Raw genomic sequence first — 23,932 nt, 5'->3', positions numbered from 1 at the left:
TCTGATGGGAGTCTGACTCTACCTTGATACTCACATAGGGAGTCAGGGATGAGATTTTGAAGTGCTATGAAGCACAGGAGTGAGTAAAAAACAACACTGGGAAGTATTTCCTGTAGGCAAAGGTCATTTGCCAACCTGAAGCTCTTCCCGAAGCACCACCTTCAGGAAAGCCTATGATAGCCGGGCTACCAGAAGACAGGCTTTATAAGGTGGCCCCAAAGAAGCTTCCAAAAGTGTGAGGAGCATTCTTCACTGCAGAACAGGGAGCATTCCTGGAATGATTTGGAATCACTGGAGATGTGCTGGAGCAAGTGCTCAGGAAGCCCACCAAGAAAATAAGCTGAGCCTGATTCTTTCATAGACAAGGATTTAAAAAAAGAAAAAAAAGAAGATAAATTAGGAAAGAAATGACCATAAAGTCATACTTCTTTCTGATATGATAGAATCGTCCCGAGTACAATTGAAAATATGCTAACCCTTTCCCCAGAAGACAATGTGTGTTCACACTTTTCCTTCAATACCCTGTAATTTAAATGTTATACGGTGCTCCCTTCGGCGGCACGTAAACTAAAATTGGACCAATACCATATTAAAAAAATAATAAGTATTGTGTTAGATGATGAGGGGAGAGAAGGAAGAAGATAAAAATATTTGGTGCACATATATCAGAATAAGGAAGAAGTAGTCATTGCTAGTACGCTCCTCCTTTGTGCAACTGGTACAGTGGTTGTGGCTTCCTTCTGCCACTACCCAGTCCACATTCCTGGGGCCCTTAGCAAGCACCTCACCTGCTCATGGTTCTTTGCCTGGTGACTGGCCCAGAACCTTCTAGGCCAGTAGCACTTCTACCTGATTTGGGTTTTTATAGTTTTTCATTGACTTTAACGGCACTACTAGGGGGCCCTCCTGAGACAGCTGCTGTATTCCTAATCTACAGAGAAGGCAAAGAGGGTGGGGCGGAGCTTTAGAGCTCAGGACTGGCGAGAATAAGTCTCTGATCGTCTGGCGCCCCCCGCAGGCTGCGGACTGAACTACCACAAGCGCTGTGCCTTCAGCATCCCCAACAACTGCAGTGGTGCCCGCAAGAGGCGCCTATCGTCCACATCTTTGGCCAGTGGCCATTCTGTGCGTCTCAGCACCTCTGAGTCCCTGCCCTGCATGGCTGATGAGCTGGTGAGGGGCTGGGAATCGGGCAGGCCGGGGTGGGGGGCGGGCAACAGGGCCCAGGCATGGGGTCACCCACTAATGTGTCCCCTCCCATCTTGCTGACCCCAGAGCCGTAGTACCATGGAGCTCCTGCCTCGCCGCCCCCCATCCTCCTCCTCTTCATCATCTACTTCCTCCTACACGGGCCGCCCCATCGAGTTGGACAAGATGCTGCTCTCTAAGGTGAAAGTTCCGCACACATTCCTCATCCACAGCTACACGCGGCCTACCGTCTGCCAGGCTTGCAAGAAACTCCTCAAGGGCCTCTTTCGCCAGGGCCTGCAGTGCAAAGGTCAGCGGGGGCCCCCATGGGGTGATGGAGGGGGTCAGAAGGTCCTGACACACACACACACACACACACACACACACACACACACACACACTTAGAAGCTTGGGACCTCTCTCACCTGGGCTGGTGGCAGGATGTAAGACTCCCAGTACTATGGGGTCACCTGTCTGGTTCAGTTGGTGGGGCCTGTGACTCTTGATCTCAGGGTTGTGAGTTCCAGCCTCATGTTGGGTGTGGAGATAACTTAAAAATAAAATCTTAAAAAAAAAAAAAAAAAAAAAAGAATCCCAGGATTCTGATCCTTAGGAGCACAGAGCCTCAGAAGAGTGCCCTGAATCCTGGTGTTTTAGAAACTTTGGAATTCTGGAATCCTAGAACCTCAGTCAGTTGAAACTTAGAATCCTAGAACCTTAGACATTTAGATCTAAAGCCACTTATTGTGGCATTCTACAACTGCGGAACTTGAGAATTCTAGAACTACAGAACTGGAATCCTAGGCTTCAGGAATTCTGGATCCTAGGATTCAGCAAAAAGAACCACAGAACTTCAGACTCATAGATCCTAGAACTACCAAATTATAGATTCTTGGAATATTGGAACTTTAGAACCATGGGATTTGAGAATAATAAAAGCCCAGAAGCATTAAATGAGATCCTAGAGTCCCATAAATCTAGGACACAGAACTCTGGATTATCAAATTTCTAGAAAACCAGACATCTAGGTCTATAAAAACTTATAATTCTAGAATCTCACCCAATTCTAGAATTCATTGAAACTGTCAAATTCTAGAATCTTAGACGTGCAGAGCTAAAGAACAATAGGAACATGAAATTATAGAATCTCGGGTGTATGGAATCCTAGAACCTTGGAATCATCAGATTCTGGAGGCTTCACAGTCCAGAAGTTGTAGAACTCTGGAGTCACTGATTTCTAGTCCAGAAATTGTAGAACTATAGAGTCACTGATTTCTAGAGTTTAGATATTGAAAACCCTAAAACCTTGGACATCAAGGAGCCTTATCAGTCTAAAATCATAGATACGTCAAGTTCTAGAAACTTGGACATTGAAATCTGGAGTCTTAGAAATCCAGAATAAAAAAAATTTTTTTAATCATATGAGGATGTGCTATTGGCCTCTAGTGGGTAGAGGTCAGGGATGCTGCTAAACACCTATGATGCACAGAAAAGCCCCTGCAACAAAGAATTACCCAGCCCCAAATATTCTAGACTCAAAGAGGGACAACCAGAGAAGGTTCAGCTAGGTTTCCTGCCCCAAACAGCAAAAGCAGAATCTTTTGGGCCTGGGGTTTAGGAGTCAAGGTTCAACCCTTACAGGTGACCTGTCTCTCCCTTCCCACCTGTCCACTTGTTCCCTGTCCTCATACCAGACTGCAAGTTTAACTGTCACAAGCGCTGTGCCACCCGTGTCCCTAACGACTGCTTAGGGGAAGCACTCATCAATGGAGGTGAGAGACTGTGGGCTGAGTGGGAAGGGGGGCGTGGGGTGGGACTGGGCAGAGGCCCCTCTAACATCCCTGTCCCCCTAGATGTGCCGATGGAGGAGGCCACCGATTTCAGCGAGGCTGACAAGAGCTCCCTCATGGATGAATCTGACGACTCTGGGGTCATCCCAGGCTCCCACTCGGAAAATGCCCTCCACGCCAGTGAGGAGGAGGAAGGCGAGGGAGGCAAGGCCGAGAGGTACCCAGGGCATCCTTCAGGGAAGACCCTTCCTATCTCTACAGTGGGTTGACAGCCCCCCCACCTAAAACTCCCAGGCACCCACACTTTGTTTTTTAATTTTCCCTTTTTCCTGAAAAATGCACATGGCTAGAAAGTTTTCATAGAAGCAGATGTTAATTTATATTGTAATTCTTTGGGGGGAACTGCTAATACAATCATTCAAGAGGTAGATAGTCACAACTCTTTCTACCCAAGGGTCCTGTTACCATGCATTTTATTATTGTTGTTGTTGTTGTTAAGGTTTCATTTATTTGTTCTTGAGAGACACAAAGAGAGAGGCAGAGACATAGGCAGAGGGAGAAGCAGGCTCCCTGCAGGGAGTTTGATGCAGAACTCGATCCCAGGACCCCGGGATCACAATGTGACCCAGAGGCAGACACTCAACTGCTGAGCCACCCAGGTGCCCCTGTCCTCGTGCTTTAATCAAACCACTTTTTTGCACTCCCCCCCCCCCCCCACACACAAAGTTAGTAGCTAGTCAAACCCTCCTACTTCCCTGTCTCCTAGCTGCTTAGCTCCTCTCTCTGAGGATGCCACTGGGATCAGCTGCTGGCAGGCCCTTCCAGAAAGTCTGTGTTGCAAAGTGACAGTGCAGAGAGTAAGAACAGGACTGCTATATCACCTCAGGCAGGAGATTAATCTCTCTGGGCCCTCAGTTTTCTTCATCAGTAAAATGGGGATTCAGGAAGATCTACCTTTAAGGATTGTTGTAAGAGCAAAGTGAATGAATAGAAATGAAATACCTAAAATAGTGCCTGGCACACAGTAAGCATTCCATAGTGTTAGCTCTTCTCGCAGTATACTCAAATCTTAGAAAGGAAGGGAAACTACCCACTTTCTTATAACCATTTTAGCCTCAGATTGACCTGTATGGTCTAAGCAAGTCCCTTCCCCTTTAGATGCCTTAGTCTTCTCATCTGTTAAATGAGGGGAAGGGGAAAACCATCCCCAAGGACCCGACAGTCAGTGGCTTTCTTCTGGCACAGAAGCTCTGAAAAATAATTGGCTTAATTATATGTGTTTACATTATAAATGGGATTCATATTTATTCAGTCCTACTATCCCATACGCTCAAGTGCTTGGGGGCAAGGAGCTGGTGGGTAGATGTCAGGTCAGGTCCATTCTCCAGGTGCCTAGGACAGAGCCTGGTTTCAGGCATGGGTGTGGAATGCCTGTGTGTCCAGGAGGCAGGAAGGCAGCAGGGTTTTGGGAGCACGGGGCGCTAAAGGTTAAGAGCATCAAGGCTAGGTCCCAGCTCTACCACTTACACTGCTGGTCACGTCTCCCTGTGCCTCGGTTTCCTCCTGGGGCAGTAATGGCACCTGTCTCACAAGGCAATTTTCGAATTCCATTACATCATGTGGATCAAGTGCTTGCTGGGTTGTAAACACTGAGGAGATGGAAAGAGAATCCTCCCTGGTACTCTGTTCTTGAATCCCCAAAGTGTGGAGGTTGGGAGGGGATCCATCCCGGGGTATGGGGAAAAAATGTTTGCATCTTCATTTCTCTTTACTTTTACTCTCATCTTTTAAATGTTTTTACTTTTTAAATATGTTTTAGAATAATATTAATACACAATTAGTACATTGTATTAATACAGTAATACATATGTAAATGAGGGTAATTGAAACCCTCTGCATTGAAACCATCATCAATGTATAAGTATTTTTTTTAAGATTTATTTATTTATTCATGAGAGACACACAGAGAGAGGTAGAGACACAAGCAGCGAGAGAAGCGGGATCCCTGTGGGGAGGCCAATGTGGGACCTGATCCCAGGACTCCGGGATCACGACCCAACCCAAAGGCAGATGCTCAACCACTGAGCCACCCAGGCACCCCTAATTATTTTTTCTTGAACTAAATCCTTCTCAGAAGGAACATAAGGATTGCTGTCCCCATTCCTAGGTTAGAAGATTGAGGCTCAGGGGCTTCAGCCAATAATTACTAAGAGAAAGGGAGCTAAGACTTCACCTCACAGGGTGAGGGAGGCATAAACGTGGGGAGAAGGGTGAGCCACTTCCACAGTGCATCAGTAGACACTTAATGACCACCTACTGGGTTCTAGGACCCCAACCACACAGCTGTTGGGAAACTCTCTGGCCTCATAAAGCAAACACTCTAGTTGGGGAGACAGGTAGTAAACAGATGCATCCATAGCATCAGGTATTGATAATTGCTATCAAAATAAATAAAAATAAAGCAATGAGAGTGGACAGAGAATGAAGATATGCTATTTTAGTTAGGGTCATTAAAGGGGACCTCTCTGAGGAGGTGACATTTGAAGAGATCTGAAGGAGGGGAGGAAAGGAAACATGTGAAAGATAGTGAGTGGAAGAGCCTACCAAGCAAAAAGAACAGCAAGTGAAAAGGCCCTGTGGTAGGGCCAGGCTTGTTCCAGGAACAGCACAGAGTTTGGTGTGGCTGGAGCAAGGAGGGCAAGGGGAAGGGTATGGGAGACCAGGCCAGAGGGGAGATGAATATGCAGGTCATGATGATGTCAGAGAGTTTCTTACTGGTGTTACCTGACCCAAGCTGCCTGGAGGTTCACATTCCCTTTCTGCCAGGTCTTTCCTGGAGTGTTTAGTAACGGAGTAAGAAGCTGTCAGAGTTGGATCTTGATGGATTTGGGTGGGGGTATTGGGAAAGGCAGCCTATTTCACCAATGAGGAAACCAAATCTCAGAGAGGCAAAGAGAAGTGCCAAGGCCACCTGAGTCCTGGTTTAGTGGAGGGATCAAGAGGTGGCTGGTTCTGGAGTTGAGCAAGTCTGTGACTCTCTCAGGCTTCATTTCCTCTCTGTAATAATAGCATGTGGCCAGATAAGGGCAATGAGGCAGAGAGGTTGAGTCACTTGCCCAGTGTCACACAGCTGGCCGCACAATCACTGGGCTCAGTACAGATTAGCACTTATCAGAGGACCACTGGGTACCGAGCATTGTGGTAAACTCCTCAGAAAGATTTCACTCCTCACAGCTACCCCTTTGGGTGGAGAAACTGAGGTATATAGAGGGTAAGTGATTTGCCTGACTTCACAATCCAGTCTTGTAATGTGCCCCTCTCAAGAGTCCCCTCCCCCATTATGGGAAATGTGGAAACCACAGAAGTGTGGCCAAAAAACCCCCACTCCTCGCTGCCCAGAGATGTGCCCTGCGGCACAGAGATGTGCTTATGCGTATTTTCCACTTGTAACCTCTATCCTCTTCCCCTCCCCCTCCCCCTCAGCTCCTTGGGGTACATCCCCCTAATGAGGGTGGTGCAGTCGGTGCGACACACGACACGGAAATCTAGCACCACCCTGCGCGAGGGTTGGGTGGTTCATTACAGCAACAAGGACACGCTGGTGAGTGGGCGGGGCGGGGCCAGAGTTAGGGGCGGGGCAAGGTCCGCCTGAGGAGGCTGGATGGGCGGGGCCGAGCTGGAGGCGGAGCTACAAATAGAGGGGTGGGCTCTTAAGGGGGCGGAACTAAGGACAGGGTCAGGGGAGGAGTGGGACCAGCAACTAGGAAGCTAGAGTTAGGGGCAGGGGCGAGAAGGACCTGAGGTTAGGTTATAGAGGATGGGATCAGCGGGTGCTGGGCCGGGCTAGAGGTATAACTGGAGGTAATTAAGTAGGGGTGTGATATAGGGTGGGGCCAGGCAGGTAGGGTCAAGTCGGGAGGGTGGGGTGGGGAGGGTTTATAGTGGCGGGGCCAGTTCTGGGCAGGCAGGAGATGGGGTGGGGCAGGAGATAGGGGCGGAGGAGCCTGGTGGAGGCTGACCTAAAGTTGGAGAGAGGTCATGGGACGGGGCAAGGTGGGGTGGAGCCGGAGCTAAGGCGGGAGGGGCGTGATCAACTTGAGAAGGGGGCGAGATGGAGGTGGGGCTGGAGTTAGGAACGGGCGAGGCCCACTGCGGGGCGGAGCTAGGGTAGAGGGGGTGGGAGATAAGAGGCGGAAGGGTGGAGCCTTCTGGGGGCGGGGCTAGGTCTGGGGGCGGGGTTTGGCTCTGCGAAGCGCGCCAAGGGCAGACCACCTCACCTGGGGCACCTTTCCCTACAGAGGAAGCGGCACTATTGGCGCCTGGACTGCAAGTGCATCACGCTGTTCCAGAACAACACGACCAACAGATACTACAAGGTGGGCCTTCCGGCCCCTGGCTCCCCCAGACCGCCTCCTCCCACTCCTCTTCCAGTTGCTTGCCCTGCTTGCCTGTCACCAGCAAAAAGGCCCACATGGCCCCACCTGGCTCCGCCACTTCCCAGCTGGGGAACCCGGGCAGCTTACCTCACCTGCCCGCACCTCAAGTCTGGCACCTGTAAAAGGCCTCATAGACTAGTCGTCGCCGTGGGGCTGCTGCCCTCATTCCAAGTTAACCTCCGTGAAGATAACGTGCGGAGCTCCCTGTCCCGTTTTCACTTTATAATGAAGTATTGGGTCATTTTTCAGTCTTCCCCACCACCTGCCCTGGTAGCGCTGTGCGCTGGGCAGTTTCCTCCTGGGTCCTTGGTTCTGCACTGCCCCCACACTCTTGTCCCACATAGCAGCCAGAAGAGCGATAAAACCGCCAGAACCCTCCGGTTGCTCTTAAAATAAAACTTGGATGCCTCGGGGTTACCTGCTCTGGAGCGGCTTCCCACGGGGTTGGGGGTGGGGGGTGCCTTCTCATCTTTCCTGTATGCTGGGCCACACTGAGATGCCATCCCCACCACGTCTCTATCTCTTGTTTTTATTAGCTGTGTCTGTCTGTCCCTGTTTCATTTTTTCGTTTTTAAAATTCTTTTCTCCCCCTAATGCAACACTCCTCCACCCCCGCTTTCTCTTCCAAAACTTTTCAAAACATGCTCTTTCCCTCTGCACGTACCTACCCTGCACCTTCTCTCTCTGTCCCCTCCCCTCCATCTGGCCCCCTCAGCCTCCTTCCTGATCTCCTATCTCAGTCCCATCCTTTCCCATCCACCCTCTGCATACAGCCAGAAACCTCCCCCTGCCTTGTTCTAAACCCTTCCATGGGATGCCTGGGTTGGCTCAGTGTTTTGGTGCCTGCCTTCAGCCCAAGGTGTGATCCTGGAGTCCTGGGATTGAGTCCCCCATCAGGCTCTGTGTAGGGAGCCTGCTTCTCCTTCTGCCTGTGTCTCTGCCTCTCTCTGTGTGTCTCTCATGAATAAATAAATAACATCTTTTTTTAAAAAACAAAAAACACTTCCATGGCTCCCCAGGGCCCTGGAGACAAAGCCCGTGGTCCCCTCTCATGACCTAACCTTATATGTTCACCAAACCTGGCATACCTCCTGTGTGCTAGGCACCATCCATGTAATGGGAAGAGAACAGGTTGAACAGAAGCCTTTCCCACCTCAGGGCTTTGGCACATGCTGTTTCCACCATCCTCCACCAGCTGGCCTCTTTTTACCTTTCTGATCTCTTGCTTCACATACTTTCTTCCAGGAGGCCTTTTCTGACTACTCTATGCAAAGCAGGCCCTTTCCCACTGATACTGGATTCTATATGCACTTCTGAGTAAGTGGGAAGCCCCAGGGTCTGCCTGGCATCCTCATTGGTGCTGGTTCTTTTCCTGCCAGGAAATTCCGCTGTCAGAAATCCTCACCGTGGAGCCTGCCCAGAACTTCAGCCTTGTGCCACCAGGCACCAACCCCCACTGCTTTGAGATTGTCACTGCTAATGTCACCTACTTTGTGGGCGAGACTCCTGGCGGGGCCCCAGGGGGGCCCAGTGGGCAGGGAGCTGAGGCTGCCCGGGGCTGGGAAACCGCCATCCGCCAGGCCCTGATGCCAGTCATCCTCCAGGACGCACCCAGCACACCAGGCCACACACCCCACAGTAAGTCCCCACCCTGGGCCCTGAGAGGATGGGTCTGGGAGGGCTTGTTGTGGTGGGGAGGGTCCCAGGGAAGGGAAGAGCCAGGGAGAAGGCAGGGAATGGCACCGTTTAGAATGTGGCTTCTGGACTCAGCTGGCCTGGGTTCAAATCTCTATTAAGTCCCAGACCTGCTGTGTAGCCTTGAGCATGTCACTTCCCTTTTCTGAGTCTTGTCCCAGGTGGTGACAATTCCTCTGGATTGTGAGCTCAGACTGTTTCATTCAGGTATTTACTGAGTGTCTTCTCTGTGCTCATCCTGTGTTAGAGAGTTCTGGAGACATAGCAATGACCAAGATAGCCTAGGAGCTGCCCTCACAGGGCTCACAGTCCAGTAAAGGAAACTGACCTGTCTCCAACAGTGATGACCCAGAGTTGGCAGGGCGGGACAGGGGAGTCAGAGGACTGTGGGAGCTCAGAAGGGATAACTGATCCAGCCTGGGTATCCAGAAGGGCTTCCAGGACATGGCAACATCTGTGCTGAGACCTTGAAGCTGAGGAGGGTGGAGAGAGGGGAAAGCAAATGGGAAATATTTCAAGCAGAGGTAGAAGATGATCAGAAAGTCCCAGGTTCCTGCCTTCTGGAGCTCATAATCTAGTGTGAGTGACAGACACTTATCAGATCATCCTGCATGAACAACAAGTGTACACTACAGAACGTGTGCCCAGGAATGACATTTGAGCTGAGACTTTGTGATGAGGATGATTTAACTAAGTCCAGAGTTAGGGAAGCACATTCATAGCAGAGGGAACAGCAAGTGCAAAGGCAGGAGATAGGAAGGGACTTGCTGTATCTGAGGCCCAGCAAGGAGGCCAGGGTGTCGGGAGGACCCAACATGTTGTTTGATGGGGGTTGAAGTCAAAGAGGTAAATGAGGGACCAATGCCTGTGAGGTCATTGAAGGGGCTTAGGCTTCCTCCTGAGGGTGCTGGGGAGCCACAGCAGGTTTGGAGCAGAGGAAGGACAGGCTCAGGTTTGTGCTTCCCCATGGATGGTGAATAAGAGCAGAACAGGGGAAGAGAGACCAGGGAGGAAGGGGAGGGGCCAGACCCAGGATGGCAAGGGGGCAGATGTGCAAATGGCAGAAGGATCAGAACTCTGCCTCTGGTTGGGTGGTAGGGTGGCAAGTTCAAGGGGGAGATGTTGGACTCAGTGTGGACTTTCCCATTGAGCTTCAGTGTCCTCCTCTGTAAAATGGGATCAGCATGGCTTCCCTCGGCACTACTTGGGGTGCAATGCTCAGTGAAATCATTCATGATACCGTTTCTTGAACCCCCTCAGCCTATCTCATTTACTTTTCCCCTGGCCCTATGAGGGAGCTCCTCTTATTACCCTTATTCTTTAGATGTGGAAACAGATTCATAATGGACAAGTCAGCGGCCTGGAGCTGCACTGGATCCCCTGGATTTGAACCTGGGTGGTGTGGCTTCAGAGGCTGCCTCTGGAGCTAAGGGTGAAGATTATCCTGAGCCTGGGGTCCCCTCACCTCCACCTCTCCCCTCTCTCCAGGACAAGCTTCTCTGAGCATCTCCGTGTCCAACAGCCAGATTCAAGAGAATGTGGTGAGACCCTGCCCACAACCCATGGTCCCAAGGATGTCCTCTACCTCCCACACAGCCTCCCACCCTCCCTAGTCTCCTCAACACCCCATCTCCATCTGCACCCTTGACCCTCCCCTCCCTGCCATACAGGACATCGCCACTGTCTACCAGATCTTCCCAGATGAGGTGTTGGGCTCCGGACAGTTTGGAGTGGTCTATGGAGGTATGAATGCTTCTGAGCTAATCCAGAGGGGATCCTGGGGGTTTCTGGGCTCCAGATCTTCCAATCTGATTGGCTACATGCCTATTCTGGGTGACTTAGAAAGCTAGATCCTCCAGCCAGATGGTTGCAGGCGCTTCTTTTCTCTCTGGGAAAAGCCAATGGACTTTCACCCATTAATAGGAGAACGAATTCTGCACTCTGATTGGCCACAGAGCTAGTTCCTAGATTCCAATTGGTTATAAATCTAGTTTACCATGTTATAGATTTCCCTTCTCAGAGCTGTTTTCCACCTTCTTCATTCCACCTTTATTCCCAAGGCCCCATACTTGTTACATCTCTCCTGGAGACCCCTCAGAGCCACCTTAATGGCCTTCTGCCCATATTTGTTCAACTATGCCTGTGTCTCTGTGGTGGTGGTGGTGGGGGGGTGTGCCTCTTGCCAGAACTGGAAGGTCTTGCTCCCTTCATCCCCTACCTCCCCTATCCTCTGCCCAGGAAAGCACAGGAAGACAGGCCGGGACGTGGCAGTAAAGGTCATTGACAAGCTACGTTTCCCCACCAAGCAGGAAAGCCAGCTCCGGAATGAAGTGGCCATTCTGCAGGTGACCATCAGGCTCTGGACCCCAGCTCAGTTCCAACCTAGGAAGGATCTTCCCTTCCCACTTCCTCCTTTCAGGGGCCAACTGACCCAGGCTGAGGGTGGTCAGGGAAGGCTTCCTGGAGGAGGGAATATGCATGTTGGGACTGAGGGGTGGAAAGGTATTCTGAACAGAGGGACCAGCCTGTGCAAAGATCTAGAGGGGAGAGGGACATGAAGTCTTCTAGGAATTTGAAGTTCAAAGATACCAGATGGTTTATGTGTGGGGAGGTGGTGGGAGGTGAGGACACCCATGGATTTTCTCCTCAGGGTACTGGGGAGCCATGGAAAGATTTTGAGCAATGAAGGGACAGGGTTGAGTGTGTGTACTTTAGGAAGATCTCAGGCTGCCCTGGTAGGTGGGTGGAGAGTGGTGGGACTGGAGCCTGGACCCCAGGGAGGAGGCTGGGTGGGGACCTGGGTGGGAGAAATGGGGTTAGGCCAGGCACGGCTGGGGGGAGGGAAGAGGATTTAAAACAGATGCACAGAGGTCGTTCCCATTGTTCCATACTTCTGTTCTCTCCCTCCCCCCTTCCCTCCTACAACCCTGGGCCTTCAGCAGAGCTTCATACCATAAAGATCCTTCTAGATACAGTGGTGTGGGGATGTGATTCTGTCTGGCCTGTGGGAAGCCCCTCCCCCTTCCCCCAGTGCCACCCCCAGGGAAGGAGCTGCCGCCCCCCGGGGTCATCCTTCTTATTTGTCGTCCATCTGGTCCCATGGCTTGCCTCGGGGTCCCAAGTTCATGCGCAACCTGGACCCTGACTGCCACCCTACCCACCCCAGAGTCTGCGGCACCCAGGGATCGTGAACCTGGACTGCATGTTTGAGACACCAGAGAAGGTGTTTGTGGTGATGGAGAAGCTGCATGGGGACATGCTGGAGATGATCCTCTCCAGCGAGAAGGGCCGGCTGCCCGAACGCCTCACCAAGTTCCTCATCACCCAGGTACACCTGTCCCTGCCCCCCTCCGCCTGGCTCACCACCTGCCCTATGCCCAGGTCAGGCAGACACTGGTGGGAGTCCTAGTAGTGGACAATAAAAAATAGTAATAATAATAATAGAAAGAATAATAGAATGGTAATTTCAAAATAGTAGAGTAATAATAGAACAGACTGGAGAATAATAAGAGAATAATAACAATAGAACAATACAAATAGTAGAGCAGTAGTGAAAAATCATAGTTATTAGTATAGAAAAATAAGAAATTATTATTTTATATTTTTATTACTTGAGATAATGAGATTCCCTAGGCCTGACTATATTCGTGTAGGAAAAGGGAAGGGGAGAGAGGTCTTTCTGTAGGGAGCTCATTCAGCCATGTATTAGATGGTTCACCAAGCTCTCCCTGTACCCGTGCTTTGTTCCTGGCCCCATGCCAGAGAGTGCAGGGGACACAGCTGTGACCAAGATAGCCCCAGCCCTGGACAGCAATCACCCAGAGTGGGCAGGGCAGGGATGGGGAATGTTAATGTGATAAGTAATTCAGCCACTCATTTTTACATACTGTGTGCCAGGCACCATTTTAACTCATTTTTTCTGCAAAGCAACCTATGTGGTAGTGGCCATGATTGCTCCCATTTTTTGAGAGGAAAGAAACCAAGGCTCAGAGACTTTAAGTAACTTGCCCAGAGTCATACAGCTAATGGGATTTGAACCTAGGATCCGTGCTTTTAACTAGTAATATCAAACTAATTGGTGTCATCCATATGTTGCCCTGCCTCTTACTTTGTTCACTTTAATGGTACTTCTGGAAGGCTATTCTATTTTGGTATGTAGTTAGTAGAGCTGCCTCTTTTTCTGAATTGTATCCCATGATGGATATCATCAAATCCTGTAATTGCTGAGTATGGAGGTTGTTTTCATTTCTCCACCATTACAAACAACATCCTGTGAATATCTGTCTACACATATTGCTGGGTTCTGGTGGGAGAATTTCTGTAGAACATGTTTCAGATTAATAGACTCCTGAGTCCAGAGGAATGTGCTTTAGAAATTTTTTAAACATGCTGCCAAGTTATTCTCTAAAATCCCTTTCAGTCTTTGCTCTCAACAACAGGTTGAGGCTATCTACTTCCTCACTCCTTACTAACTCTGGATAAAATAATCACCAGTCTTATAGGTGGAAAAGTAATACTTCATGTGGCTCTATTTGGCAGTTTAAAAATTATGGGTAAGGTTGAGCCATATTTTCCTATGTTTATTAGCTTGTGCTTTTTTATACCCTTTGCCCATTTTTCAATTGGATTATTATAATTGAATTTTGAGAGCTCTTTGTATATGAGGGACCCTGGATCCTTGTCAATTGTGTTCAATTTTTTTCCTAAGATTTTATTTATTTATTCACGAGAGACAGAGACAGAGAGAGAGAGGCAGAGACACAGGCAGAGGGAGAAGCAGGCTCCAGGCAGGGAACCCAACATGGGACCCGATTCCCAAAGAGGGTCTCTAGGATCACGCCCTGGGCTGAAGGCGGCACTAAACCGCTGACCCATCCTGGCTGCCCAATTTCTTTCTATGCCAGTATTTCTTTTCTTTTTCATTTCATTCATGGCTTTTGTTTGCCATAATGAGTTTAACTTTTTATGGCAAAAAAGTTTTTATGTTAAACATTGCCTTTTGTGGCTTCTGGGTTTTACAGCTTTCCTGGAAAGACCTTCCCATCTGGCTGGCCCCTCACCTGATTTGGGACTTGTTCTTTTGGTTGCAAAGTCCCTTGTGCTATGCTTCCTTTATGCAGGCCCAGCACCCTCATTCTCCCCAGCTCTATGCCTTCATCAGGTTGGCTTGTGGGGTGGGGAGAGAAGCCCACTTAGGCAGGCTCATCTAGACTTCGGGTGGGGAGAGGGAACTGCCTGCCTTCACCAACTGGTTAGTTTCTCTTTCTAGTCTTCCATCTCTCCCTCTCTTTTTGGCCTGTGCTCTTTTCTGTCTCCCTGCAGATTTCTGCCTTCTGCCTCTTCTCTGCCCCACCCCAAGTCCTGTGCTAGGCCCTTTATCTCATGGGCTTGTTTATGCTTCACAACTGCCCTCTGAGGTAGGTATTACTATCACCCCCATTTTACAGATGAGGAGACTGAGGTGGAGGGAGGGTCTTTGTCCTGCCCAAGGTCACACAGCTAGGTGGCCGAGATTAGAACCTGGATCTGTCAGCTTCCAACCTGCCCTCTTTGTTCTCCTCATTTACTAGTAAGGGAGGAGGTGGTCAACAAACAGGAAATCTGGAAAAGAGGTACATACACACCGGGGATCTCAATCTCCCTGGCTGTAGTACAAGGATTACACAGAATCAAGATGGTCATAGTGTCCGCAGATAAAGTGGTTGTAAATTGTATGGTTCCTTTTTTTTTTTTAAGATTTTATTTATTTATTCATGAGAGACAGAGAGAGAGAGAGACAGAGACAGAGAGGCAGAGACACAGGCAGAGGGAGAAGCAGGCTCCATGCAGGAAGCCCGATGCGGGACTCGGCCCTGGGCCTCTGGGATCACGCCCTGAGCCAAAGGCAAATGTCCAACTGCTGAACCACCCAGGCATCCCTGTATCTGTTTTTTGCATTTTGTTTTGTAAATCAGCTCACCTCGCCATCATAAGATATTTTTGAATTAGCAGATAGAGCAGGAAAAGGTCTGTTTGAAACACACAAAGAAATATGTTCACCCGCAGGCCATCACAAAAAGAGTAGCCAGTACCAATGATAGTAGTAGTTAACGTAGTGCTTGCTCTGTGCCAGACGCTGTCCTAGGCACTCTCTATGCCTCTACTCATTTAAACCTCACAGCAAACCCTGAGGTTGGGTACTTTTATTACCCGCATTTTACAGGCGAGAACACTGAGACCCAGAGGGTTAAAATGGCTTGCCCAAGGCTACAAGCTAGTTATGAAGTGTAGAGCCGGGTTTTCCACCTGCGGAGGCTGGCTCAAGAATCCACCCCTCGCCCCGCCTCTTTAGAATGTTGCATTTGATATATAATATAGATCATTTTGGTATTTGGACTATTTCATATTAAAGTTTTTTAATGGATGAAAAATACTTCCTAGAAAATGGAGTCACACAGTAGTACCATCTTAAAGGCCACTACTTTACTAATAGCTGCCCCCTTTTAAAATATTTTATTTATTCATGAGAGAGAGGCAGAGACATAGGTAGAGGGAGAAGCAGGCTCCCTCGGGGAGCCCTACATGGGACTCAATCCCAGGACCCGGGGATCACACCCTGAACCAAAGGCAGACGCTCAACCACTGAGCCACCCAGGCATCCTGCCCTCCACCCTCTTTTTAAAATAAACCCTAGGCTCAAGGTAGGGCTCGAACTCATGTTCCAGGAGATCACACGTTGCCAGCTCCGCAGACGAGCCAGCTTTACTAATAGTTCTTTTTTGTCAAGAGCTTACCACGTGCTAGAGGACCTCAGACTCTTCCCAAACCCCAGTGCTACAGTCGAGCCTTTCTGGAATCTTCAACTCTTAACCCAGGTGTCATGGTTTTGGGGTCCTGAGATTCTTATTTGGAGCTCCAATGCCTCCCCTGCCCCTGGGGGGGTATTTTTAGGGGTGCCGAGAGGGGCATGGATGGGGTTTGGAGGGCTGGCAGCTGCAGGCGGGGTGTAGGACTAGTACCTTTCTGCCTTTCTTACCCACCCCACCCCTCCCCTCAGATCCTGGTGGCTCTGAGACACCTTCACTTCAAGAACATCGTCCACTGTGACTTGAAACCGGAGAACGTGTTGCTGGCGTCAGCTGACCCGTTTCCTCAGGTCAGTTATGTCCCAGCTTGATTTGGGGAGCCCAGCAAATATTGGAGGTGGGTGGGGATTGAATGAATCAGGATAACTGGAGACAGAGACTCGGGATAACAATGGCTTAAATAAAATAGAGGCTTATTTCGCACTCATGTAGGGTCCAGCATAAGCATTTTGAGGCTGAAAAAGCGGTTTCTTAGTCAGGTACTCGGCTCCGGCTGTCTTGTTTTCAGCTCTCTATGATGTTGCCTCATCTCCGTGGTTCATGATGGTCTCCATCATGTGACATAATAGGAGGGAGAAGAGGAAAGAAACACGGTGGAGGGAATGAACACACCTCTTTCCTCCAGAATGGCAGTGTGGAGGTTTACAAGGCACCTCTTCCAGCATCCCATTGGCCACGAGTAGCTCACGTGGTCCTGGCTGGCCGCAAGGGGGGACTGGGAAATGTAGTCTTTATTCTCCATGGCCCTGTGGCCCATTCAATTCGAGTTTTTATTATTATTATTTTTAAAGATTTTATTTATTTATTCATAGAGACACAGTTACAGAGAGGGGCAGAGACACAGGCAGAGGGAGAAGCAGGCTCCATGCAGGGAGCCCGATGTGGGACTCCATCCCAGGTCTCCAGGATCACACCCTGGGCTGCAGGAGGCGCTAAACCGCTGCGCCACGCGGGCTGCCCTCAAGTTTTTATTATTAATGGGGGAAGCGGAGGGCAATTTCTTCTGTGGGTCTGCTAGGAAAACAGTCCTAAGGAACCTTGGACTGGGCGGTGAGAATGCCCTTCAGGGGCAGAGCCAGATTGTATAGGGGTGATGATTATTAATAGATGGGAGTTTTTTGAGTGCCTACTATGTTTAAGGGCCTTAGTTACAGATTCTCATGTAGCCCTTCCACATCCTGTGTATTTTTTTGCTTTATGATCTGTGTTTTGCAAACTTTGAGTTCATTTCACTTCAAAAACCAGAGGTTCATTTTAGTCAACTAGGAATTGCTGTGTGCTTACTATGTGCCCAGCTCCATGTAGGGGCATCAGAAACTGTGGTGAGCAAAGATATCTCCTCTCTAAGGCCAACGAACGTCCATCTCTAGCAATGGTTTACAGCTAGGGCAGTTTTGCCCCCTAGGGGACATGTGACAATGTTGGAGACATTTTGGGTTGTCACAGCTGTTGGGCAGGTGGGGTGAGGATGGGTGCTGCTGGTATCTAGAGATACCAGATACTACAGTTTAGTAGTATTCTCACCGCCCAGTCCAAGGTTCCTTAGGACTGTTTTCCTAGCAGACCCACAGAAGAAATTGCCCTCCGCTTCCCCCATTAATAATAAAAACTTGAGGGCAGCCCGCGTGGCGCAGCGGTTTAGCGCCTCCTGCAGCCCAGGGTGTGATCCTGGAGACCTGGGATGGAGTCCCACATCGGGCTCCCTGCATGGAGCCTGCTTCCCCCTCTCCCTGTGTCTCTGCCTCTCTCTCTCTGTGTCTATGAATAAATAAATAAAATCTTTAAAAAAAAAAAGTCAAAAGAAACTGGTGACATTAACTGGATTTTTAAAAATTTGTTTCTAAGTAATCTCTACCCCCAGTGTGGAACTCAGACCCACAACCTTGAGATCAAGAGTTGTAGGCTCTATCAACTGAGCCAGCCAGGAGCCTCTAATGATATTAATTTTAATAATATATATACTTTACCCCAGTATATGGAAGTATTATTTCAATATGTAATCAACATATTAGTTATTAATGAAACATTCTTTCTTCCTATACCAAGCCTTCAGAATCTGATATGTATTTAACACCTAGGGCCTATCTCCATTCAGATGTGAAATTTTTATCAGAAATACTTGATTTTTTGCTTAGATTTCATAAAATTAGCAGTTGGAAAAGTAGATTGACATATCCAAGTTGTTCCAAGCATATTTTAAAAAGTTCTCCAATAACTAAGTCTAAGATGGGTTTTTTGTTTTTTAAAGATTTGATTTATTTGGGAGAGAGAGAGAGAATGAGCAGGGCGGGGAGGGACTGGGGGGAGAGAGAAAGAAGCAGACTCTCTGCTGAGTGGGAAGCTTGACACAGGGCTTGATCCCAGAACTCAGAGATCATGACCTGAGCTGAAGGCAGACACTTAACCGACTGAGCCATGCAGGTGCCTCTGCTTTCGTTGTTGTTGTTGTTGTTGTTGTTTTTAATAGTAAAATATATTATTCTCATTAACATTTATTGTGGAAGGGTAAAAGATTTTGACTCCCAGTGGAAACAGCTCACATCAACCTCATGGTTTCTTTCCACTTCTGGAAATCGTTCAGTTGTTAGTGGCACCCTTGGATATAACATAGGATCAGTTATGTAAATTAATGAAAATTAAATAAAATAAAAACTAGTTTGTCAGTTGCTTTTGCTACATTTGAGTGCTTAGTAGTCACAAGTGGCCAAAGGCCACCATATTGGTCAGTACAGATCACAGAGGGAAGAGCAAATGTCAATCATGTTGTCACAAAAATACTAGTATATCTGTAATGAGTTCTGTGATATGGTTCTCTGAGCTCACATAACTGTATAGCCCATTTAGAGGGTAAGAGAAAAAAGCCACTCTGTAGAAAGAGTAAGTCCGTTTTTTGGATGGACAAGTATTCTAGGCAGTAGGAACAGCCTGGGAAAAGACCCTGTATTTTTTTTAACAGCTTTATTGAGATATAATTCACATACTATATAATTCACTGATTCAAAGTATACAATTCAGAGACACCTGGGTGACTCTGTTGATTAAGTGTCTGACTCTTGATCTAAGCTCAGGTCTTGATCTCAGGGTTCTGAGATCAAGTTCCATGTTGGGCTCCACACTGTGCTCCATGCTGGGCATGGTGCCTACTTAAAAAAAAAAAAAAAAGCATACAACTCAGTGGTTTTTAGTGTATTCAGAATTGTGCAACCATCACCACAATCAATTTTAGAACATATTTAGAACAATTTTATATTTAGAACAATTTTAGAATATTTAGAACAACTTTAGAACATTAGAGAGAGGCCCCCAAACCAAATCCTTGACCCCCCAGACATCCTGCAATCCCACCACCCCTCATCCCAACCATGAATCTACTTTCTGTAGATTTGCCTATTCTGGGTGTTTCGTTTAAACAGAACATTCAGTAATAGAATATGTGGCCCTTTGTGACTGGCTTCTTTCACTCAGTTCATGTTTTAAGAATTCATTTATGTTGTAGCATGGATCAGTACTTCCATTTCTTAACAGCTAAGTCGTATTCCCTTGTAACATCTGTAGAAAAGGGTGCATCTTTGAAAAGGAAAAGGATCTTAGGACAGGGTGGTGTGGCTGTCACATGGAGTCAAGAGTTTGGGCTGTGGCTCTTTTTGAGGGCAAGCAACAGAGGCTTGAGGCTTCAAGGGTTTTGGACTCTGTCTGGAGAGTCTTCGTGAGCCACAGAAGGGTTTTGAACAGGGGACGAACGATACACGAACGGAGATGGCAGCACAGAGGTGGTGCCACCTATGGACTTGGTAGGAAGGAGAGCAGGACCTTGACCCTGAGTGTTGCTGGTTCCAAAGCTTGTCCATGACCCTCGGCTGCTCCACCATCAAGGGAAATGTGGGTGAACATCTGTTACTGACTGCTAGCCATCGCGGTCAGCAGTTTACATGCAGGGTCACACTAAATCCCCAGGGAAGGCTGAGAGGAAGCGGCTTCAACATCCCTGATACAGATGACGCTGGGGCTAGCAGAAGTTAAGGCCTGCCCCTGAGATCGGGGCCCTCACTGTGAGCCAGACACTGTGCCCACCACTTTATTTATTTGTTCTTTCATTCCATACAACCACCCTTTAAGGTAGGGATTTTTTTTTTTTTTTTAAGGTAGGGATTTTTAGAATCTCCGTTGTGCAAAAGAGGAAATAGAGGCACGGGGTGGTTAAGACACCTGTCCGATGTGGCGGAAGTATAGGGGCAGGTGGCATTTCTTGTCCTATGTGCCTTAGATGGATTAACTCATGTGACCCTCATGATGGACTCTTTGAGGTAGGCGCTGTTTCCATCCTCCTCCCCGTACAGATGAGGAAACTGAGGCATAGGGAGTCACTTGGCCAAGGTCGCTTGACCAGTGAGAGGAAAAGCTTGGATTCCAACCAGCATGCAGTTTTGTCTGGAACGCAGTGGTGGGCGTGGTGGAGGGTCACTGGGCAGGGTGCAGCCTTAACGCTCCTTCGGACCCTCCACCCCACACCCTCCGCAGGTGAAGCTGTGTGACTTCGGCTTCGCGCGCATCATCGGCGAGAAGTCCTTCCGGCGCTCGGTGGTGGGCACGCCTGCCTACCTGGCGCCCGAGGTGCTGCTCAACCAGGGCTACAACCGCTCGCTGGACATGTGGTCGGTGGGCGTGATCATGTACGTCAGCCTCAGTGGCACGTTCCCTTTCAACGAGGACGAGGACATCAAAGACCAGATCCAGAACGCTGCCTTCATGTACCCAGCCTGCCCCTGGAGCCGCATCTCCTCCGGAGGTGGGTGGAGGCGGGCAAGGGGGGCGACCGGAAGTGGGGCAGTGGGCGGGACCATAGGAGAGGCGGGCCCTGGAACATCTGGTCCTGTGGGGGTGGAGCCTGGAGGTAGGTGGGGCTACGGGGAGGTACCCAGGACCTGGAACCTTGTGGCAGGGGCTAAAGGGTGTGTGTGGAGCTAGTCAGGCCTAGTTCTTAGTTCACAGGAAACAAAGTGCTCCAGGTGCGAGTGAGGGGTGCAAGGAGAGGGGAGCCAGGCCCTAGGGGGACACTGAGATCTAGGGGCTTTGGCCTGTGGCCAGGTAGTGGCATTGGGGCCTGTAAGTTGAGCCCCTGAAAGTTCTCTTGGAAGGCCTGTAACAATGGGGCCTGAGCCAAAAGTGGAGGGTGGGCTTACAGCGGTGCTAAGATCCTGGGGAATGTTAGAAAGCCCAAGATGGAGGGGCAGGTCTTGGAGTCAGGGAGCTCAGGAAAACAGAGGATGGGAGGGAGGTTAAGACAATCACTATTCGGAACAGTTTATTCAACAAGCATGTGCGTGTCTATCGTATGCCAGGCACTGACTGTCCTAGGTGCTGGGAATTCTGAGATGAGTTGGAAAGAAGAGGTCATGTAGGGAGAAGGTTGTCGAGGAGGGAAGGGCTCTAGAGGGATATAGCCTTATGGAGCAGGCAGAGAGGGGGTGACATGGGGCTTAGTACAGGAAAAGGTGGCAGCAGTGGGCCTGAGAGAGGTAAATAAAATAGTAAGTGATAAGAATGGATTCAGGAGGGATACCTGGGTGGCTCAATCCGTTAAGCATCTGCCTTCAGCTCAGGTTATGATCTCAGGGTCCTGGGATGGAGCCCCACATCGGGCTCCCTGCTCAGCAGAGAGCCTGCTTCTCTCTCTCCCTCTGCTCCTCCCCCCGCTTGTGCTCTCTCTCTTTCTCTCTCTAATGAATAAATAAAATCTTAAAAAAAAAAAAAAGTGGATTCATGAGTACTGGGGTAATACTGGAGGTCCTCAACATTGTGTTTTGGGACCCACTCAGAAATCTTTGTAAAAGTGCATCGGGTATGCGAAAGTGAATTTGGTGTGAATGGATATGTGTGAGGGAGGCCGTGTGGACAAGGCCTAGACTCACAGGGGTTCACACAGTGAGGCCTTGTCCTTCAAGGCTTCTGACCAAGGAGACAGCCTCGGACAAGTGCCAGCTTGTCTCGAATGCCTGACACTTGCTAATTCTCCTTTTCTTAAAGAACGGGCCTCTCTCTGAGCCTTCTGCAGGAAACCACTGACTATCATCTAATAATATTGTTTTCTGTTCATTTTATTTTTGTGGGCATGGCCAATAAACTTTGGGTTTTCATTTCATTGATAGAATATTTCTGTTATAAATAAATTCACTTTCCCCTTGAAAGTCCTTCAAGGGGAAAATGAATTTTTAAAAAGTGAAATGATTTAAAGCCAAATGTTATCGATTTTTTCTTTGATCAAATACTGACGTGGCTCAGACTTTTAAATATACAGAAGGGCCTACAGTGAAAATCCTCTCTCAGTCCTTTGTCTGCCATTCTTCCCAAAGGCAATGGCTATTACAAGTCTTACAAATATGTATGAGCAAATATGTAGACATGCATTCTTTTAGTTCCCCCTTTTATACAGGTGGCAGAGTACTATACATGCTGTTTTTCAACTTGCATTGTCCTCTTCACAGTACATCTAGGACAAATGGTTTAGCTTCAAGAAAAAAAATATTTTTAGAGATTTTATTTCTCTATTTTACAGAGAGCGGGTGCATGGGCGGGTGGGGGTGGAGGGAGAGGGTGAGGGAGAGAGAATTTCAAACAGACTCTGCGCTGACTGCAGATCCCCACTTGGGGCTCCACCCCACGACCCCAAGATTATGACCTGAGCCGAAATCAAGAGTCCGTCGCCCAACTGACTGAGCCACATAGGCTCCCCTGGCTTAAAGAAAAATGTTCAGTGAAGAATAGTCCAGGGGTGCCTGTGTGTACCTGTGTATGACAAAACTTAATGAAGGTGACATAGGAATGGGAAATCTGAGGGAGAGGCTTGGTGAAAAGATGTGGGAGCTAGTGTGTGTGCAATGTGGGGGGAGGGGTGGACAAAATGGTATTTTATTTATTTATGTATTTATTTATTTATTTATTAGACAAAATGGTAATTTAATGTGGATATAGGTGAGTGAGCGATTGGTGCGATTCCAAGCCACCTGGGCCAGTGCAGAAGGCAGGCCGGGATGGTAGCAGGTCGGCTGGAGTGGCCTGTTGGAGGAGGGGCGGCCCCTGACCGCTCAGGCCTTGAACTGTCTGTCTCCTTCCCATGCAGCTATTGACCTCATCAACAACCTGCTGCAGGTGAAGATGCGCAAGCGCTACAGTGTGGACAAGTCTCTCAGCCACCCCTGGTTACAGGTGATGCGGGGGGGCGGGGCTGAGAGCGAAGGGGGAGGAGAGGTCCCATTGGCTGGGTTGGGGGAAGGGGTGGAGCCCGATGGCTTATCGGCTGTGTAGGTGGTGAGGGATGCAGGTGCATTTTCCGTGGATCCGGAACGTGGCTGAGCTTCCCATTGGCTGGGAGGCAGGAGGAGGCGGAGCTGAATGAATTTCTATTGGCTGGGCAGGTTGCGAAGGGTGTGGCTTCACCTTGGTCGGTACCCGGCCTGTCACCCGCAGGGCAGGTGATGCGCGGGCGCCGCTCAGCTGCTATGGGCTGTGCTCTTCCTGCTAACACCTGTTCTCCCGGGCCCAGGAGTACCAGACGTGGCTGGACCTCCGAGAGCTGGAGGGGAAGATGGGCGAGAGGTATATCACCCACGAGAGTGACGACGCGCGCTGGGAGCAGTTCGTGGCAGAACACCCGCTGCCCGGACCCGGGCTGCCCGCCGATGGGGACTTCGGTGGGGCCCTGCCGCCGCAGGACCATGAGATGCAGGGGCTGGCCGAGCGCATCAGCGTCCTCTGAGGTCCTGTCCTCCCGCCTCGGCTGCCCAGTGATGCTGTCCTCTGGTCCCCGGAGAGTGGCCCTCCACACCATCTCAGCAAGGAACTGTTCTACACAGAAGGGGCTTCCTGCCCCGAATGGATGGGACACGCCCCGGGAGAGGAGCAGGTCGGGGGTCAGTGGTGGGTCAGCGGTGGTTATTTCCAACCCAAATTCCCCAGCAATTAAAAAGGACTCATCTCTGGC

At 49.3% G+C, this 23,932-nt stretch overlaps 1 protein-coding gene across 3 annotated transcripts in view; it reads left to right on the top strand.

Annotated features, from left to right (window-relative positions):
• PRKD2 (protein kinase D2) overlaps nt 1–23,932 on the top strand; it is a 35,344-nt gene extending 11,412 nt beyond the window's left edge. For all 3 annotated transcript variants that reach the window (XM_072755397.1, XM_072755405.1, XM_072755392.1), the window contains exons 5-19: nt 1,019–1,173; nt 1,276–1,498; nt 2,883–2,960; nt 3,042–3,195; nt 6,462–6,579; nt 7,277–7,354; nt 8,794–9,052; nt 10,598–10,650; nt 10,780–10,852; nt 11,348–11,454; nt 12,276–12,437; nt 16,146–16,244; nt 20,473–20,740; nt 23,072–23,157; nt 23,495–23,932. In XM_072755397.1, the coding sequence (XP_072611498.1) occupies nt 1,019–1,173; nt 1,276–1,498; nt 2,883–2,960; nt 3,042–3,195; nt 6,462–6,579; nt 7,277–7,354; nt 8,794–9,052; nt 10,598–10,650; nt 10,780–10,852; nt 11,348–11,454; nt 12,276–12,437; nt 16,146–16,244; nt 20,473–20,740; nt 23,072–23,157; nt 23,495–23,707 (2,126 nt within the window). In that variant the 3' untranslated portion in view covers nt 23,708–23,932. The remainder of the gene's footprint in view (nt 1–1,018; nt 1,174–1,275; nt 1,499–2,882; nt 2,961–3,041; nt 3,196–6,461; nt 6,580–7,276; nt 7,355–8,793; nt 9,053–10,597; nt 10,651–10,779; nt 10,853–11,347; nt 11,455–12,275; nt 12,438–16,145; nt 16,245–20,472; nt 20,741–23,071; nt 23,158–23,494) is intronic.

Source organism: Vulpes vulpes, chromosome 1, assembly GCF_048418805.1.
Source record: "Vulpes vulpes isolate BD-2025 chromosome 1, VulVul3, whole genome shotgun sequence".
Lineage (NCBI taxonomy): Eukaryota > Metazoa > Chordata > Mammalia > Carnivora > Canidae > Vulpes > Vulpes vulpes.
The sequence above is the reverse complement of the archived record's forward strand: the minus strand, read 5'-3'. Positions and strand labels throughout refer to the sequence as shown.